General features: G+C 42.3%; 1 protein-coding gene across 3 annotated transcripts in view; it reads right to left on the bottom strand.

Moving 5' to 3' along the window:
• Positions 1-7519, bottom strand: part of LOC116581212 (cytochrome P450 3A12-like) — a 48380-nt gene extending 40861 nt beyond the window's left edge. Inside the window, exons 1-4 of one of the 3 annotated variants that reach the window (XM_032328294.1) lie at positions 7368-7519; positions 6558-6662; positions 4701-4794; positions 3443-3495 (exon numbers count right to left, since the gene is read on the bottom strand). In XM_032328294.1, coding sequence (XP_032184185.1) covers positions 3443-3495; positions 4701-4794; positions 6558-6662; positions 7368-7438 — 323 coding nt within the window. In that variant the 5' untranslated portion in view covers positions 7439-7519. The remainder of the gene's footprint in view (positions 1-3442; positions 3496-4700; positions 4795-6557; positions 6663-7367) is intronic. The other 2 variants (XM_032328295.1, XM_032328296.1) reach the window with 2 other exon arrangements.
• Positions 7520-20941: the final 13422 nt, after the last annotated feature.

Genomic DNA, 20941 nt, shown 5'->3' with positions numbered 1-20941 from the left:
TCTAAAATCTCTTTCCTAGAACCATTTTTTGAAGATCTTATTTATTTATTTATTTGACATAGAGAGAGAGAGAGAGAGAGAGAGAAAGCCCACAAGCAGGGGGAGAGAGAGAGAGGGAGAGGAAGAAGCAGGCTCCCCGCAGGACCCCAGGACCCCAACTTATATATAACCAACTGATCCACTCAGATGCCCCCTTTCCTAATTACATTTTATTTATTTAAAAAATTATTTTTTATTTATTTTCGGCATAACAGTATTCATTATTTTTTCACCACACCCAGTGCTCCATGCAATCTGTGCTCTCTATAATACCCACCACCTGGTACCCCAACCTCCCATCCACCCACCAATTCAAACCCCTCAGATTGTTTTTTAGAGTCCATAGTCTCTCATGGTTCCAATTTACCCCAACTCCCTTCTCCTCTCTATCTCCCCATGTCCTCCATGCTATTCGTCATGCTCCACAAATAAGTGAAACCATATGATAATTGACTCTCTCTGCTTGACTTATTTCACTCAGCATAATCTCTTCCAGTCCTGTCCATGTTGCTACAAAAGATGGGTATTCATCCTTTCTGATGGAGGCATAATACTCCATAGTGTATATGGACCACATCTTCCTTATCCATTCATCTGTTGAAGGACATCTTGGTTCTTTCCAGAGTTTGGCGACTGTGGCCATTGCTGCTATAAACATTGGGGTACAGATGGCCCTTCTTTTCACTACATCTGTATCTTTGGGGTAAATACCCAGGAGTGCAATTGCAGGGTCATAGGGAAGTTCTATTTTTAATTTCTTGAGGAATCTCCACACTGTTCTCCAAAGAGGCGGTCCCAACTTGCATTCCCACCAACAGTGGAAGAGGGTTCCCCTTTCTCCACATCCCCTCTAACACATTCCTAATTACATTTTAAAGGAAATATTATCTTAACTATTAAAGAGAGGTTCTTGGTAACATAAAAGTTAGAAAAATTTGAAACAGGAGGGCAAAGAGAATAAATACAAAGGAACATGTATAATTCATTTTAGACATATTTCCTTTTCACTACTTGTATTTATTCTAATATGTGGGTCCCAAGTGTGAGTTTCTTGGAATTCATGTAGGTGACATCCTGGAGCAACAGGGCATACCCTCTTTTGCACGTCTCACACACAAAGTTGACTCTTTATATTTGATCCATCCCTATCTCGTGTGACCTCCTGATTGTCAATATGGCACATTAATGGGAATTGGTTACCAGCACAAGGTTAACTTTAATCACATTGTCCTCTAACATTGTATTTTCCTCTATAACTCATTTGCATTTACTAGAACAAAATGAAAAATTTTCCACAAGTCCCCTATTCTTTCTTTGACATCACAGAGGAATTTCATACTTTTGTTATCACATCTAAAAATGAATTGTTATGCTGAGTGAAATAAGTCAAGCAGAGAGAGTCAATTATCATATGGTTTCACTTATTTGTGGAGCATAACGAATAGCATGGAGGACAAGGGGTGTTAGAGAGGAGAAGGGAGTTGGGATAAATTGAAAGGGGAGGTGAATCATGAGAGACTATGGACTCTGAAAAACAATCTGAGGGGTTTGAAGTGGCAGGGGGTGGGAGGTTGGGGTACCAGGTGGTGGGTTTTATAGAGGGCACGGATTTCATGGAGCACTGGGTGTGGTGAAAAAATAATGAATACTGTTTTTCTAAAAATAAATAAATTAATTTAATAAAAAAAATTTAAAAAAATAAAAAAGAATTGTTGAACACTACACCAAAAACTAATGATGTACTTACTATATGTTGGCTAGTTGAGTTGAACTGAATATAAATAAATAAATAAATAAATAAATAAATAGGAGAATCGATGAACTAAATGCTATGCATCCCTAAAATGTATTCTAAAACTCAGAAGGTTTCAGTGGGAGTCATGTTCCTTTACTGTTGTAGCAGTGATAGAACTTAGTGAGGTGTCATGTAGGACAACTCTCCCATCAGCCTGATCATATTTTCCCTTGTCCCATCATATTTGTTCAAAAACACCTGGATGGGGTGCCGGGTGGCTCAGTGGGTTGAAGTCTCTGCCTTCAGCCTAGGTCATGATCTCAGGGTCCTGGGATGGAGCCTTGCATCAGGCTCTCTGCTTGGTGGGAAGCCTGCTTCCCTTCCTCTCTCTGCCTGCTTGTGATCTCTGTCTGTCAAATAAATAAATTAAATCTTCTAAAAAAACACCTGGATGGACAATGGACAGTGGTTTGGGGTAACCCTTTAGATTCATGATCCCACACAACAATAACATAGCTTCCTCTATCAGTTAATTTGAGATTCTTAGGACCCACCCCATATCCTCCAGATTTGGTGTTGCTGGAGCATGGAGCCCAAGAAGCTGCTGCATTTTTAACAAGCTCTCCCAGGTGGTTCTTATCCACAGTCAATCATGAGAACCATGTACTAAAGACAGAGCTGGGCCCCACAGTGTAAATCTGGCTCCATCCAGGGCTAGCCAGCACCGAATGTAGGAAGTGGTAGTGGAGATGAACCAGTGGTGATCCAGAGATCTGGGTTCTTTCATCATGTTGCTTATGGGCCATGCAACTCAGAGTCCTATGGTTTCTGAGGACTTGACCAGAGAAGATAGAGAGGTGCAAAGAGGTACACCACTGGCTGTGAGCATCCCAGCACCATACTGTACCTCTTCCTCTACCTCATCAAACCCCTGGCAAAACTGAGCAGGACCATCTAATAAAAGCAGCCAAGGCCATACTACAAAATCACCAAGTCCATCACCCCACCAGGAAACACTGGGGTTTAAAATTTTCCTACATCTTTTCAAGTCCATAGAATAAAGAAACATTTGTATATTGAATACTTCTATTGAAAGAAAAATCTTGGCCTGATTTTTTTTTCACCATAATTAAGTAGGATTAATTCTTGGGTTGCAATTGTGGTTTAACCCATCACCTGGTTACCCCATCCTCCCACCCCTTTCCTTCTGTAATCTTCAGTTTGTTTCCTGGAGTCCAGAGTCTCTCATGGTTTGTCTCCCTCTCTGATTTCTTCCCATTTAGCTTTCCCTCCCTTCTCCTGTGGTCCTCTGCTCTATTCTTTATGCTACACATACAAGTGAAACCATATGATAATTGCCTTTCTCAGAAAATAAACTCCACCTTTATAGTGAAAGTAAAAAAAGGTGAGTAGAATTGATTTTCTATTGTGTTTACCCCAACTCTTCTTTCAAAAGGACATATTTAATCCAAAATATAAATAAAGAATACCCTCCAGGCCCAATCTGCATTTGGACCTGTGTACCTGGTAACACAGGGGGTCCCAGAAAGCAGAGGCTAAAGCTTTACTACAGTGGGTTGCATCCCAAGGGTTCTTGACTGAGACAATCCACACCATAGGGTCCTCATCATAACAAGTCTATCTACCGGAAATGTCCAGAATACTCACCCCCACATTCTTCCATACTTTCTAAAACATTTCTCATCAAAATCGCAAAAACCCTGCAAGAAGAAACAGAATGTATTACTAATCTAAATGTACAAAGCCCTATATCTAATGAGGACCAAAATGACTTAGATCACATGAAATGTGGTTTACTGTCTCTGACTGGCTGTTAGAGAGAAGCCCTTATTCACAGGTGACTTACCAAAAATAAAAGAAAACAGAGGAAATACTGAAACAGAATTTCAAGTCCATATTGAATTATGTCCAAGTATTATAGATACTGAACAACTTACCCTATCTGTGAAGACTACATAACCTCTCTCCGTCTGATGTGTTTTTCTTATGCATGTGCTGTGTCTAAATCTCAGAACCCTCTGAATTATTACCTTCGGGGCCACATGGAAAGACTGAAGCCACTTGGGCACCTCCAGTTACATTAATTTCTTAATAATTTTGTCAAAGTATCTCTTTTCTAGTGACATTATAAGGGCAGTTCTTCCTTTGTATGAAGAACAAAACACACACACCAACTCATTTGAAGCTTAAAATCTGAAATCAATACACACACACCATCTCACCTCAGTTATATAGTCCCTCCCTGTTCAACTCACTCATAGGGTGCCTCCTCTGAAGGTTGAGAAGTAAAGCTGAGAGCTCCCCCTTCAACCTCTCAAATCCCAAGAGATTTCACCATTAGCAAAGGGAGAATTAGAGCCATGAAAATAACTGCAATTATTGGCCAGTTCTTGAAAGAATTCAAGTATGTGCAAATTCCCCAAAAGTGAATCTCGGGCTTCCCAACAAACTGAAGTTCTAGAGATATCCTGGGGGGAAAAAGACTATCCATAGCTTGTGCTATGAACAAAAAAGTCTGACTCTAGCATACACAGCTTAATGGACAAGTAACATGGACACCTTTGCTGCTCTTCTAATACCAAGTACAATTATGCCTTTTATGTGGGAATCTGCACCTGCCAGAAACAAACGCCTCTTCATGAGGCTCATAAGCTAAAACATCAAGTCCTTTGCTCAATTAGCCAGAGAGCTGGGCTCCCCACTGGGGCAAACCCTGAGGCTCCTAACAACAGAACAATAGAGGCCTGGGGTAGACTTGGCCATGTGCTGGGTGGGACCTATTACATCATTTCTGGAAAGTCAGGAAACCTAAGAATTACCTCCTGAGGGAGAATATTTTTACTATGGAACTAAAGTGGGATTTGCAACCTTAAGAAGCAAAAGAGGCAGCTCAAGCAACACTCACATTTCGGTAGGCCAGAGCAGTTCCCACAAAAGGAAGAGGTTTTGGCCCAGGAATTCCCAGCTTCTTAAAAAGTCCATGTGTGGAGGTCCCATATCTATAAAGTGAAAGAGAAGGCCAGGTCACAGGGATGGTGTAATAAGTGCTAGGGCTGGCCAGTCACTGATGCAGAACTGCAACAAGCAAGGGAGGGAAATAACATGTAGGTGAGAAATAATAACAGCAATTCCAACAGCAATAATTACATTCACTCATCATCTGCTTTACCACCTTCACTGCAAGACCCATAAAAAGTAAGGATGATTAGCTAAGAGTACCTGAAAACATCATGGTCTCAATCCTGGAATGAAACTTGAGAATGAAATGCTAGAGAAATACTTCAGAAATACTTGAGAATACTTGAGAAGCACTTGAGAACTCCTGAAAGGCTAATGCTGACTTCCTCCAGGAAATTCACTCATCCCTATTTAGTAAATGACTCTTCCATGATTTTGGAGATTCTCATTCTAGGTGGAAAGAGGAAAAATTATTTCTCTTCTCCAATGATGAGATTTTGCTTAATTGCACCTACTCAAGTAGGCTGGAGCCCACCAGCCTACTTATGAATTGAGGCTTACTGAGAGTCTACCATGAAAATGCTCATACAGTTGCTCAGAGACCTTTGTGCTTTTCCTTCCTGTTGGCTCTGTAATGGTTGTGGATCTGGACCTTCTTAAATCTATATTTGTAGAGAGGCCTGGAGCAACAACAGTCTTATTTCTGTACAATTAAAACTGTATTCAGGGCTCTACTGACCTTACTGAAAAGTGAGATGCTTTCAGCTCCACCCAAGTCTATTGTCAGGGACTCTGGTTCTCTTGTAGCACAGAGAAGGGGGACTGACCTGTGTGTGCCCTAAATGATACCATATGAAAGAATCAGTAAGAAACAATCTATTTCCAAGCCATTCTTCCCCTCATGGCATCTGGTCCTTCAACCTGAGACACTCACTGGCTCAGCACACTGTCAGGTATACTCATTTTTTGCAAGATGGTCACTCACAAAGAGTTAGTTTACCAACTCTGTGCATCAACTATCTCAAAAACCCACTACAGATGGTGCTTCCAATGGCAGGGCTACCTGCCATCATCTCTCATGTGTCCCACAATTGAGGGTTCTAGATTCTTGCAGTCCTTCCTCTTAGGCGTCACTGGGAGATGGCAGAGTGGTGGAAGAAGAGAGGTGGGGGAAGAGGCTGCCAGAAACCATTTTAACCATGAGCCTGCTAAGCCTACAAGGCTAATCCCATAGAGGCAAATAAGGAAAGTACGGTAGGTAGAAACGGCTCAGCAAGCCCTGAGGTGTTTTCAGCTAACTGATAGGGGGCCTTCCAAAATCCAGGTACCTCCAGTTGACAGCAGAATATGTATTATGCAACATAAAATGAGTAATGGTAAAATGTTCCAGAGATTGGGATTAAGGCCTTGTCTCCTCTTCTTTGGAAGCTAGCCTTTAATGGAGTACAGGTTCTGAATGTTCTGTTCAAATCCAGCAAATATTATATTTTATAGTCAAAGAAACCCACAAAGTTGCATGAAAGGACATGTGCTTTAGGGACCCAGCAGAGACACCACAGGTCCACCTGGGTATTTGGATCCTTCCTCTACTACAGCTGGATGCATCAGTACCAATTGCAGAAGCCAGGGTGGCCTTCGTTAGTCCCACCTCCATTCCTTCTTTATCATCCCAACCACAACAAATCAGTTCCCGTTTCTGAACATTCAACATGCTACATGAATTCCCAAGTGAAGCCAAGCAAGTGAGTGAATGTGTCAGCAACACCAGACCCAAGGAAAGATCTGATCTAGTGTCTAAACTCACATGGATCCATAAGAAGGCAGAGGGTGGACTGGATGAATTTTTCTGATTCTTTCCAGCTTTCCTCTACTTGGTAGAGTCATGCTGGTGTTGGCACAAATGAAGGGGCTAAAAATAAACCACTCATTTTTATTGCTATTACATCGCATTCCATGCAGAGGGCATGGTCTATAGCTACTGACTTTTGGCCACACCAGTGTCTTCTAAGTCTACAGGGTAGTTTGCCTGGTCGTGACAGGATCCAGTGACAGCTCCACTGCCAGACAGACAACACACAATGTGGCTTACATGGTGGTCTTGTCTACTGGCTTCAAGCAGATGAGATGCTAATCCTGTGGTCCCATGATGACCTTCTGTAGGACCAGGATCAAGGAGTATCCCCAGAAGTCTTCTCTGAGGGAGGAATATTCTCCTTCTTCATCCCCAGTCCTATCTGGATGCTTCTCACATCAGTACTGAATCACAGTCTCACTACTCACCTGTGCTGAAAGGTTAAAATTGTTGCTGGGTACACGTATTAAAAATACATCGTATTCCATCAGAAGATTATCCCCAGAAGCAAATAATGTCACTTAAACCCTCCTAGCTACAGAAATTGTAGTTGAGGTCTGGGTGGAGGGCACTCCTCAGGAGATCTGGTAAGGGTAATTATGACCCCTTAAGTGTGCCTAGCATTTCTGAAGTACCCAGCACTATAGCAACTTCCCCATTGTTAACTCTTGATCCTCAAAACAGACAAGGAAAAGGGGGTGGATGCTGATTAGCAATCCAACTCAAAGGTTCTGGAGGCAGTGAATCTGGACAGTTACTCACAGATAGAACAGAACCAGGATGGTAGCCACAAGAAGCCAGGTTTCCATGGAAAAGCTTGGAATCAGGTCCATGGCCGCTTTTCCTCTGTGAATTCTCTCTGCTTCCGTTCAGCAGTGTGTGCTAGTCTTTGCCAGCCTGTGTGTGCGGAGTTTCCCTTCCCACCAGCAGTGATTCAGTGAGGTTGGACTATATATACTGAAAAGGGGGTGGGGCTGGACTGCAGTCACTAGCACGCCCCCACCCCCCAACCAGCCATGAATGTTGGCAAAGCATTGTGGACACTCCCAGATTGACCTTTGAGTTCATATTCTGTCCCAAATCAGTAAACAACTCAGTCAGTGTTATTGGTAATTTCAAAGGTTATAGAAAGTCAGGTAGTCACTGTCCTTAAATCTCTAACTTGCCCTTGTCACATGGCTGCCTCTACCTTTAAATACATGAAATCGTTCAAATAAGCTTGGTCTGCATGTCTTTACCCATGAGGGTTCCTCTGCCTGGAAATGCCACCATGGCCCTTAGAAGGAACTATTCATCCTTCAAACCCAGCTCTGACAGGATCCCCTGTGTTAGGGTCTTTCCTCACATGCTTCCTTTAACACATATAACCAACCTCCTCCTCCTCTGGGAAATTTCTACACCCTCAGCCCCAGTTCTATTATTATTGTCCTTTCCACCCTCCAGCCCCCTTGGTGGGCTCCACACCTATTAGCCATAGATAGAGAGCTTCTCAAAGGTGAGTCTGAGTATTTGTCAACATTATGTCCCTAGTCCCCTGCAAACCACTATATGCTCAGGGGGGCATTCAGAAAGGTGATTGGACTTGAGCTGGTAGGGGTGAAATTGCTGGGCTTCCTGTGTGTCCTTTCTGGGTGGATTGTTGGTGACCAGACCACAAACCTGCTGGGAGAGATCTGAGAATATAGCATCTGGAAATTACTCTGACTGTGATGATGTTCTGTGTCTGCATGGCCTGAGAAACTGTGGATTATGTGGCATACCTCAGGAATCGCTGGGAAAATGGAGCCCTACAAAGAAAGAAGTGACTCCAACTTGAATATCAACAATGGATAGGCATGGGAAGGAGGAAGATGACCCTCAGATAAAGTAGAAGAGAAAGTTCTAGGAATTCTGAAATATTTCTGCTCCCTTTGGTGCCTTCACTGGGCACCATTTAATAGGGTCTTGCAATTATCCTTGTTTACAGAAGTAGAGACTGAGACTCAGTGACTGCAATGGGCTTTTCAACAGTCACTAATCACAAGAACAAATTGTAAATAAGTAAACGTGAAGAGAGACTGAAAAGTTTTCTGAATTATGCAACACTGGTAATCAACATTTGCCCTTTCCTGATAAGGGTCATCAGAAAACTGATACCCAAGACAACAAAAGCAAATTGGTTAAACTTCTGTTATACCTCCATGGTGACCTGAACAACAGCTTTCTTATGTGTCTTCCTGAATGACAGACTATGCCTCATCTCAGCAGGCAAGACAGATACTAGCCCAGATGACAGAAAGGGTATTGTTGAGAGGGAACGGTCTTCCTGTGTTCCCGAGTACACAGAATACATGCAAACAAGGAAAGAATCAAGTCATATGATAATCTGGACAACTTAATTCTCTCACTTGAACTTCTGTTCAAGCCTTTCTCATTTTACTTAGAAACCAAGCCTCTGTGGAAACTAATGGATTTTCATCTTCCTCCAAAATTCATGCTTGGCTATGATGATTTCATAACTAATCCTAATACAAGCAACTGCCTGCCTTTGTCACCTCAGGGTTTCCTCCAGCTTGTTGGAATCTATCCCAGTCATTGCTGAGGACTAAAATGCAGCCAACACTGACCCAATGCAAATGGCCTTGTCTGCAAGGGGGAAATAATAGAGGTATGAGGTAGGCACCTCATCCTTCCCCAGAAGGGAACACCTGACATGAGGAAACTTGCATCCTCAGAGTTGTACAGAAGGTGTGAAGGAAGACACCATGTGTCAGAAGAACACCCCACACACCCCGTGGCTCTCATCTACTCTGTCCTGCACTACGCGCATCATGTACTTTCCATTCTCTGCTCTAATGCATGGGGTAGAAATATAACTAAGACTCAGACATGATTCTGGGTGAAGATAGAAGAATCTAACAGTTCTGATACAGCCTATCTGTAGAAAAGAAACCATGAGTCCTCTTCAACAGTAAGAGATTCATCTTCTTTCTCAGTCTTCCTAGATATTGGTCAAAATTGAATCTCAACTACCATTCAGGGAAGACATAGGCTCAGATATCAGTATAGATGGACAGGTTGTCAGAACGTCAGTGATGCAACAAGCCCTGGCTAATAGTCCCAACCCTTTGTATTGTGAGCCCATATGGTGCCTCTTCCCAGAAGCTGGGCCTGATTTCTACTGACCAAGAAAACTGCTCATGGTAGGGGAGCCAGTGTTGTTCTGGAATGATTGGTGCATTACATTCAAATTTCACAGGCCACAATCTGAAGTGTACAAAAATGAAAGCAAGATTATGTGTCTGTTCCTAAGCTGTCAAGCTCCCATTCTTTTCAGTAAGGCCAAACTTGATCTTGCCAATTCTGGATAACCAGTGGTATCTAAGTGTTGGTGGCTGGGCCTTGTGGTTGGTGTGGCAGTGGTGAGGTAAGTGACAAGTCTGTGGACATTCCTGCCATTGGAGGAGGTGGGCCCCTTTCTCACTGTCATTCAGGATTGCTTGGCTTTTATATCTGCTGCATTCAGCCCACATGCCAAACACTAAATATTAAAAAGTCAAAATCCTCTCATCTTTCCAATTGGAGGGGGAGGTGAACCATGAGAGACTATGGACTCTGAAAAACAATCTGAGGGTTTTGAAGGGGCATTGGGGGTGGGAGGTTGTGGGAACCAGGTGGTGGGTATTAGAGAGGGCACGGACTACATGGAGCACTGGGTGTGGTGCAAAAACAATGAATACTGCTACGCTGAAAAAAAAATTTAAAAAATAAATTCCAATTAGTTAAAAAAAAAAGTCAAAATCCTTGCCTTATGAACTTGACACTCTAAAGGGATGAGAGACACTAAACAAATAACCACACAACTATCAAGCTATAAATCAAAACCTGCTATAAAGTAATGGTATTTGGTTTATCTGTTGACTTTGCCCAGCCAGATACCTAACCTCACAGGCCCTTTAGAAACGTTCACTGAATATGAACTCAGAAACAGTTCAACTTTTATCCATTTCAAGTTTATCTTTGTGTACAGTGTAAGAGAATGGTCGAGTTTCTTTCTTCTACATATAGCTGTCCAATTTTCGCAGCACCATTTATTGAAGAGACTGTCTTTTTTCCACTGATATTTTTTCCTGCTTTGTCAAAGATTATTTGACCATAGAGTTGAGGGTCCATATCTGGGCTCTCTACCCTGTTCCACTGGTCTATGTGTCTGTTTTTATGCCAGTACCATGCTGTCTTGGTGATCACAGCTTTGTAGTAAAGCTTGAAATCAGGTAATGTGATGCCCCCAGTTTTTTTTTGTGTTTCAACATTTCCTTAGCAATTCAGGGTCTCTTCTGATTCCATACAAATTTTAGGATTATTTGTTCCAGCTCTTTGAAAAATACTGGTGGAATTTTGATCGGAATGGCATTGAAAGTATAGATTGCTTTAGGCAGTATAGACATTTTAACAATGTTTATTCTACCAATCCAAGAGCATGGAATGGTCTTCCATCTTTTTGTGTCTTCTTCAATTTCTTTCATGAGTGTTCTGCAGTTCCTCAAGTACAGTTCCTTTACCTCTTTGGTTAGGTTTATTCCCAGGTATCTTATGGTTCTTGGTGCTATAGTAAATGGAATCGATTCTCTAATTTCCCTTTCTGTATTGTCATTGTTAGTGTATAAGAAAGCCACTGATTTCTGTACATTGACTTTGTATCCTGCCACATTACTGAATTGCTGTATGAGTTCTAGTAGTTTGGGGGTGGAGTCTTTTGGGTTTTCCATATAAAGTATGTCATCGGCGAAGAGAGAGAGTTTGTCTTCTTCATTGCCAATTTGGATATCTTTTATTTCTCTTTGTTGTCTGATTGCTGTTTCTAGGACTTCTAATACTATGTTGAACAAGAGTGGTGAGAGTGGGCATCCTTGTTGTGTTCCTGATCTCAACGGGAAGTCTGAGCTTTTTCCCATTGAGGATGATATTTGCTGTGAGTTTTTCATAGACAGATTTTATGAAGTTCAAGAATGTTCCTTCTATCCCTATACTTTGAAGCATTTTAATCAGAAATGGACGCTGGATTTTGTCAAATGCTTTTTCTGTATCAGTTGAGAGGACCATGTGGTTCTTCTCTCTTCTCTTATTGATTTGCTCTATCACATTGATTGACTTGTGAATGTTGAACCATCCTTGTAGCCCAGAGATGAATCCCACCTGGTCATGGTGGATAATCTTTTTAATGTGGTGTTGAATCCTATTTTCTAGGATCTTGTTAAGAATCTTAGCATCCATATTCATCAGTGATACTCAACGTGAGACAGGAATCCATCAGAATCCTAGAGGAGAACATAGGTGGTAACCTCTTCGAAATCAGCCACAGCAACTTCTTTCAAGATATGTCTCCAAAGGCAAAGGAAACAAATGCGAAAATGAACTTTTGGGACTTCATCAAGATCAAAAGCTTCTGCACAGCAAAGGAAATAGTCAAAAAAACAAAGAGGCAACCCATGGAATGGGATAAGATATTTGCAAATGACAGTACAGACAGAAGGCTGATATCCAGGATCTATAAAGAACTCCTCAAACTCAACACACACAAAATAGATAATCATGCCAAAAAATGGTCAGAAGACATGAACAGACACTTCTCCATAGAAGACATACAAATGGCTATCAGACACATGAAAAAATGTTCATCATCACTAGCCATCAGGGAGATTCAAATTAAAACCACATTGAGATATCACCTTACACCAGTTAGAATGGCCAAAATTAACAAGACAGGAAACAACATGTGTTGGAGGGTATGTGGAGAAAGGGGAACCCTCTTACACTGTTGGTGGGAATGCAAGTTGGTGCAGCCTCTTTGGAGAACAGTGTGGACATTCCTCAAGAAATTAAAAATAGAACTTCCCTATGACCCTGCCATTGCACTCCTTGGTATTTACCCCAAAGATACAGATGTAGTGAAAAGAAGGGCCATCTGTACCCCAATGTTTATAGCAGCAATGGCCACAGTTGCCAAACTGTGGAAAGAACCAAGATGCCCTTCAACGGACGAATGGATAAGGAAGTTGTGGTCCATATACACTATGGAGTATTATGCTTCCATCAGAAAGGATGAATACCCAACTTTTGTAGCAACATGGATGGGACTGGAAGAGATTATGCTGAGTGAAATAAGTCAAGCAGAGAGAGTCACTTATCATATGGTTTCACTTATTTCTGGAGCATAACAAATAGCATGCTATTTAACATGGGGAGTTAGAGAGAAGGGGTTAGGGTAAATTGGAAGGGGAGGTGAATCATGAGAGACTATGGACTCTGAAAAACAATCTGAGGGGTTTGATGTGGCGGGGGGTGGGAGGTTGGGGTACCAGGTGGTGGGTACTATAGAGGGCACGGATTGCATGGAGCACTGGGTGTGGTGCAAAAACAATGAATACTGTTACGTTGAAAATTAATTAATTAATTAATTAAAAGAAACAGTTCAACTGGTGGCTGAGAGAGGACCAGAGTTATAGAGTCACCCCAAATGATGCAAAGCCATTTCTTTTAGCAGGAGGAGGAGACATGAGTTCAAGTTTTAAATGAAACATAACTAAAAAGGTGAGAGTTCACTGGATGTGGACTATTGACCTTTTTCCTTCTTATCGATTATGTGTAAATGGCTCTTTTTATTCCACTGAGGGTAAGGAGCTGCTGAGGACATAAATGTTTAGAAATTTCATTTTCTGGATTCTAATTGGAGCCTACAGTGTTTGTCCCACTGTGTAAACCCAGGGCAGAGAGCAGGACAACCACACCTCACTTTTCCCCACCTCTGTAGGATCTAAAGAAACTCTAGGATGAGAGCCCACTTGTCCTCCTTTCCTAGTGGGCAGAATTTGTCTCTAAACAGATCCCTAAGAGGAGGGCCTTGTGGGTCAAGAAAACTTAAACTTCAAAAGCATGAAACAGCAGGAGAAAGGACAACTCATTCTTTCTCTACCAACACAGTGTTTTAGAAAATACAGTCGGACTTCCAGGCAGGACTAGGACCAGAGAAAAGAGTGATGCATTCCACTTAAGGGCAAAATTTTCAAATTCTCAGTAATCATACAAATAACACACATGATTTGAACATGACGTTTTTTGTGTTTTTCTAAGATTTTATTTATTTATTTGACAGACAGAGATTACAAGCAGGCAGAGAGGCAGGCAGAGAGAGAGGAGGAAGCAGGCTCCCCGCCAAGCATAGAGCCAGACAGGGACTCGATCCCAGGACTCTGAGTTCAGGACCTGAGCCAAAGGCAGAGGCTCTTAACCCACTGAGCCACCTAGGCACCCTTGAACACGATGTTTTAAAAATCAATATTAATGCAAAGAAATCAAGGAGGGAAATGATAAGATTCCATCCTTTTTGGTGGCTGAGATACACACACACACACACACATATGTATATGTATGTAAATGTATATATGCCACATGTTCTTTATCTGAGCTTGGATGGAACTGGAGGGTGTTATGTTAAGCAAAATAGGTCTATCACAGAAAGGGGATTATCACAGAGTTTCACTCATGTGTGGAATTTAAGAAACAAAACAGAGGATCATAGGAGAAGGGAGGGAAAAATAAAATAAGACAAAATCAGAGAGGGAGAGAAACCATAAGTGACCCTTAACCATAGAAAACCAACTGAGGGTTACTGGAGGAAAGGCAGGTAGGGGATAGGGTAACTGGGTGATGGACATTAAGGAAGGCACTTGATGTAATGAGCAATGGGTGTTATATGCAACTGATTAATAACTGAACTCTTTATCTGGAACTAAAAAGAATAAATAAATCAAAATAAGTCAATCAGAAAAAAATAAATGAAGCATAACAGATCAAAACTTTAAATAAAGACATGTTCACTTGGTTAATTTTATGTGAATAATTCACTGCAAAAAAAGGTAGGGAAAGGTAAGAAAACTAGAGAATAATTCAAGGAGTTCCATTATCTGACCATAGGGGTTTCTGAACAAAGAAAGGATAAAATGAAAGAAATAATTCAAGAGAATTTCCCAGAATTGAAGAGCAAGTCTCTAGAATGAAAGGCCAATACACTGTGTTGTCCAATACACAGCCCCCAGACACGTGTGGCAAGTTACACTTAGATTTACATTTATTAAAAATAGATAAAAACAGAAATGCAGTTCCTCAGCCACACCAGCCACATTTCAAGTGCACAGTAGCTTCATGTGGCTGGAGGCAACCATGTTGGACAACACAGATACAGAACATTTGCCTCATTGCTGAAAGGCCTCTTGGACACCTCTGCCTAGCATAATGGATGACAGCAGATCCATGAAGGCACACTATAATCAACTTTCAGAACATCAGGGACAAAAAAGAAGATTCCAAATGCTTGCAAAGAGAGTGAGGGGAGCAAGATGCAGGTCCCATACAAGGAATCAGAAACCAGAAGGGTACTTATCTTCTCAACAGTGATACTAGAGACAAGTATCTAGGTCTTCAAGTTCACAGAGAAAATCCTAGCCCACCTGGAGGTCTATGCTCAAGTCATCCATCAAGCTAAGAGTGTAGAGTAGAGATATTTTCATACACACACATTCTTAAGAAAAATTTACTCCTTTGCATCATTCTTCGGAAAGCTACAAGGAGATGGCCTCTTGCCAAGAGGAGGGAGAAAACTAAGAAAGAGATCAGGTGAAGCAAAGGTGTCACTACATTTGCTATAGCCACTATAGTACTGGTTCAACTTTCTAAAGCATGCACATCTATACATTTATTCTTAAAGGTAAATTTTTACAAGGCTCAGACAAGGTATCAGCTCCCCCAACCTCCTCTGGAGACAAGTGCTCCTTCTCTGTGCTCTCAAACCACTGCAGTTGACTTTCCACCATATTGAATCTATTGAGTCTATCCATGAGTCTGGACTTTGCCCTGCCTACAGGGCATATTTGGACCTGATCCAGAGTGGTAACTAGGAAATGTTTGTCGATCTAAACAAAAACCAGAGCAAGGAACTTCCTGCTGACCTCTAGGCATTTTTGAGGTTCAGATGAGCCTCGGATAGCAGGTGTTGGGAAGTGCCCAAGTGACAAAACAATAGAGGTACTGATGGAGTCCACAGGCTGTATCCAAGATGTGTCTCACAAACAGCCACAATATTTTGCTAAAGGGAAGAACACTGTGTGCTCAGCACTGCGTAGGCTCTGAAAGGACAGCTGTGGGGTCAGCATTAGTCACAAAGCCTTTTCTGTCCTTTGGGGCGAGTGGGCTCCAGCCCAGAACTGGGACTAATGAAATTGTCTGGAAGCAGCTCAGCATAGTGAGTGAGGCCACAGGTCAAAGGGCTCCAACTTTTCTACTCTCTCACTGTAAGCAAGTCACTAACCTCTCTGTGCCTCAATTTCTTCAGAGGGTTATTAGGAGGATTAAATGATAAATCTGTAAAATTAAGCCTTTGATTTCAACAGTGAGATCTTTCCAGCTTGCTGATTCTTCATTTCATCTTTGTTAATCAATCAACGGTGATATGGTTCCAACTGAAGAAATGGGAGACAGGCTGCTCTTTTTTTTCTTTTTTTGTGATTGATTAAAAAAACATTTATCAAGGACCAATTTTATATCAGATACTTGGTATAGTAGAACACAACTTTTAGCATTTGAATGTCTAAATTCTACTTAGACCACTTGCTAGAAGTGTGATCTCAGACAGATCATCCCACATTCATTTCTTTCTTTCCTTCTTTTCCTTCTTTCTTTCTTTCAAGATTTTATTTATCTTTTTGAGAGAGAGAGAGTGAGAGAGGGAGAGGGAGCATGAGCCAGGGGGAAAGGCAGAGGGAGAGAGACAAGCAGACTCCCTGCCCAGTAGTGAGCCTGACACAGGGCTTGATCCAAGGACTCTGGGATCATGACCTGAGCTGAAGACAGATACTTAATTGACAGCCACCCAGGTGCCCTGGTCATCTCATATTTCTGAGCCTTAGTTTTACCATTTTTTATATAGGAAGAGTAATATTATCCACCTTCCAGGTTTGTTGGGAGAACTTTAGATGAAATAATATATGTAAAGGGCCTATACAACTTCTAGTGTGCAGTGAGTGTGGACTAAATGTTCTTTATTTGCCACGTGGAATGAAAAGGTGAACATGTAGGAGCTAGCCTACCAAAGGAAGTTGATTTCTTCTTTGGATTGGTACTGGACTTCTATACAAAGAGAATACATAAATAATGATGTATATTGGCTTCTGTAAAATTTCTTTGTGATCTCTTTGTGGACAGAATGAAGAAACATGGGTTGAATGATGGAGTAGCATATGATCCATAAGTTTAACTCCAAAATAGTTGATTTGAGTTTTATGACAGCCTAAAAGAGATATATAGCTCTATACTAGACTTGTTCCTTTTCTAGACAACATTTTAATCAATGATATGGATGAAGATATAGACAGTGATATTGACAGTGATATGATTAAATTGAAGTTGACAGAAAGCTGGGGAAAAGCGTTAATATGTTGAATGTCAGAATCAAGATGTAAAAAATTTTTGGATAAACTAGTATAGCATGTCAAAACAAACATAATAACATTAAATATGAACAAAATAGGTCTTGCTTTTTCAACTACAAATATCTAGGACAGGGACACTGAAGAATAAACAAAGAACCAGTATGAGAAGGAGGAGAGTATTGTGGCTTAAAATACAAAGGGTAGAAAATCTCTCAAGGTCTACCATATCCTGGAGCTAGCTTTCCTTTGATCTGCATACCAAAAAAGCAGCCTGTGGTTTTAGTAGCTTTTTTTAGCAGCCATGTCATAGTTTTAGCTCATAACTGAGCTTTCTATCATTTGCAATTCCCAAGTCTTAGCTATAAGAATTATAATCCAGTCAGACAGACTGCCCTTGAAAACACATAGATATCCAAAGAAAATGTAGCTCTTTGATTTTTTATCATTGACATCATCATCCCCATGAGACTCTTCTTGGGGTGACATTGTGGAGGAAGGATTTCTTGTTACCATCAAGAACTTCTTGGTCTCACTTAGATAATGAGCTTCTGAGTTCAGTCTTTCTGATTCCTCCCCCCTACCCCACCATTTCCCTCTCCCTGCTCCTCCCAGAATGAGCTCTGGATGTTTGGGGGTATGACTTCTTCGGAGCTGGGAAAGTGGGCCTCTGAACTTCTCTCTGCTCTGGACTTTACAGGTGGCACCTGGCCTCTGCCCTGGCTCTACAGAGGGTTCCGTGATGCTCTGTGGCTGTGTCCATGGCTCCATGAGGACTTGGAGTTGCCCTTGCTGACCTGGGCCCTTATCACTGATACCCAGGACCTGTCTCACCATTCCCCCCAACTCTGATGAGAGTACACATTCACTGTTGTGTGTTCTCTAGCCCTCGGTGACAGGCATGTGAAGGCCCACTATTATCATCCCTGCATCATAGATGGGGAAACGGAGACCCTTAGGTTTAAATAACTAGATCCCCTAGCTTGTTTTAGCACAGCTGGCTTTGGATCCAGGCAGAGTCTGCCCCTCAACCAGCACAGCCTAATGGTGGCAGTAATCTTCAGCTTCCCAATAGAACAACTGCTGGGACCCTACCTCTTTACCTATGTGTATGCATACCCATTCCAACACACTCCCTTGTAACCAAACCCCTGTATATACACACATGCCCCCCTATACACACATCCTGTACACAGAAACACACACAACTTCTGGACACACACACTCCCCTGTAAAAACAAACACACATCTAAACACACACTCCCGTTACACAAAAGCCACACATACACACACACACCCCTAGACATACACACCTCTGGACACAAACACACCACCACCACCATCACCCCCCTCTCTGCCCAACAAGCCCAGCAGACAGTCAACCCCTGGACACTCTGCTGAGTTCTAAGCTGTGGCATCTAAGACATCCCAGCTCCTCTGTCTCTGTATTAGTTACTACACTGTAATCAATTACCATAGAACACAGTGGCATAAAACAATGATTTTATTATCTCAGAATCTGTTGGTGAGGAATTTGGAAATGACTTAGCTGAGTGGTTCTGACCAGAGCCTCTCAAGAGGCTGTGGCCAAGCTATTGGCTGGGGCTGCCATCCTCTGCAGGCTGGACTGAGCTAGAAGCTACATCACAAGTAGCTCACTCATGGGCTTGGCAGGTCAGCACCAACTCTGACAGGAGGTCTCAGGTGTGTACCATGTGGCTGCTTTACTGTCCTTACAACATAGCAGCTGACTTGTCCCAGTCACTTGACCAAGAGGGGCAAGGTGGAAGCATCTTTTTCTCATATGACTCAGCTGCAGTCACACACTGACATGCCCAAAATATCCTCCTGGTATCCCAGGCCAGCCCTGTTCATGCGGAGGGACTACACACCAGGAGGAGAGATACTGGGGTGCTCTTCAAACCTAGGTACCCTACAGCCAAAGTGTTGTCCTTCTGAGAGGCATGGAGGGGCATAAAGCCTTGGGTGTCATGAAGGTCCTCAGGTGCTCAAGAAAGTCAGTCCTCTCCCTTCTTCCCTTTTGTCCTGATCTACAGGACTCCAAGAACCACCCCTGTTTAGACAACCATACTCCTTTCTCTGAGCTCATCCACAACCCCACTGCTGCCTCCATAATTCACAGGAACTGAAAGGTGATGGCTTCCACCAACTTCCCCCAATTGTCACCTCTCTTCTGGGTCCTATACATCTGACTCCACTGAAGTGAAGAAGGGATATTGCAATGATTTAATGTAGCATGAGAGACCACCCAAAAGGACTGTACAATCTTTTCTTTTACCCATGAAATAAGGGACTGGACTCAGCTGGCCAACCCTTGCTTGCAGTCTCATGTGGTTGGAGACAGTTTGGGGCTGGAGTCATCCTGAAGGCTTTCTTTCCATGTCTGGTTTGAAGAGAACTGAACAGCTGGGCCTGGAATGTCCGGGGCTTCTAGGGATTTTAGCATTTCTAGATACGTACAATGATGACTGGTGATGATGAGGATAAATAGATAAATGATAGATAGATAGATAGAGATGACAGGTAGGTAAAGAGGTAAATATGATTAGGTGATAAAGAGATAGAGATAGAGACAGATAAATAGAGAATCCTATATACTTACATATAGACTTACAGTACTATACATTTACAAACAAGGATTTGCATCTTCAAACAAGATTCCATGGAGAAGACAATTCTTGAACTAAAAAAGTGAATATAGAAGTTCACACACCCCATAGGTCCTATCAGTCCCATGGACAGTCACCTCCTCTGCAGAAGCTAATCTGTCACAGGAGAAGAAATAAGCCCCTGAATGAGCTAATTTTGACTCGACATTTCTGGTCCTGCCTGTCTTTGACCCTCAAAGATTTAAGTAGCTCTCATCTGAGCTCTTCGTGTATCCTGGACACCGTACAGCGTGGAGATGACCAGACACACTAGGCAGAATTCTGGTACCAGAAAAGCAATTCTAAGAGCGTCCTGGAGAGATGCCATCAGAACACGGAGCTATTACTGCAATGCATCCCGGGCCCCAGGACTGCCTGCTCCTAGTCGTGATGACTGTTAACCTTAAAACTAAAACCTGCCAGTTGTTCTAATAGCACAGAAGGAGTTAATCAGAAAGAAATGAGAATTGCAATCCAGAACAAACAAGCTGCAGCAACCGTAGTCAAGTCTGAAGAACAAAAGGGAGCTGTACTTTTTCAGGGGGAAAGGGGAAGTAGGGAAGGTTGTTATAAACTGGAGTCCATTGGAGTAACCCAGGAGTTTGAAGTGTGCTGGCTTCTCTATGCCAGAGCTCTTGTGGGGCCGAAGGGGTGGTAGTTGTGGTGACAAGGAGAACCCTTTTGCCTCCAGCTGGGATAGTAAGTTAGAGAGCAAGGCCAAGTTCCTTTGAGGCCAAGTCCATCACTTCATGTTGGGTCTGGGTGCTAGGGCATGAGGGTGCCCCTGCTGACCATCCCAGTGAGGTTCACATGTTGATTTTCATCTTACAAAGTCACTTCTGGACAGGGCGTGTTTATATTGTTTTTTGGAAAATTCCTGGACAACACCAGCTGAGGCATTAGTATCTTCATAGTTAAGCCTCTGGGAAAGATGTCTGCAATTACTTTCTCAAATGGCAGATTGAAGCTGGACTTCACAGGGATGGAGCCCAAATGTCCAAATGAACATGGTCTCTAGAGGACTGAGGATAATACAGCTACGAGAGTAATAGCCAACATTCATTATGAGCTCGCTGCATGCTCCCTGGTCTGTGTCCCAAACACCTCACACACACCATCTGGTTTCATCATCATGTCAGACAGGCACCGGTATTCTGCCCCTATTTTACACAATCTGAGGCACTAAGTACCAAGGAGGGAAGGTGTT

This window comes from Mustela erminea, chromosome 20, assembly GCF_009829155.1.
Source record: "Mustela erminea isolate mMusErm1 chromosome 20, mMusErm1.Pri, whole genome shotgun sequence".
Lineage (NCBI taxonomy): Eukaryota > Metazoa > Chordata > Mammalia > Carnivora > Mustelidae > Mustela > Mustela erminea.
This window is presented reverse-complemented; position numbering and strand designations above follow the sequence as displayed.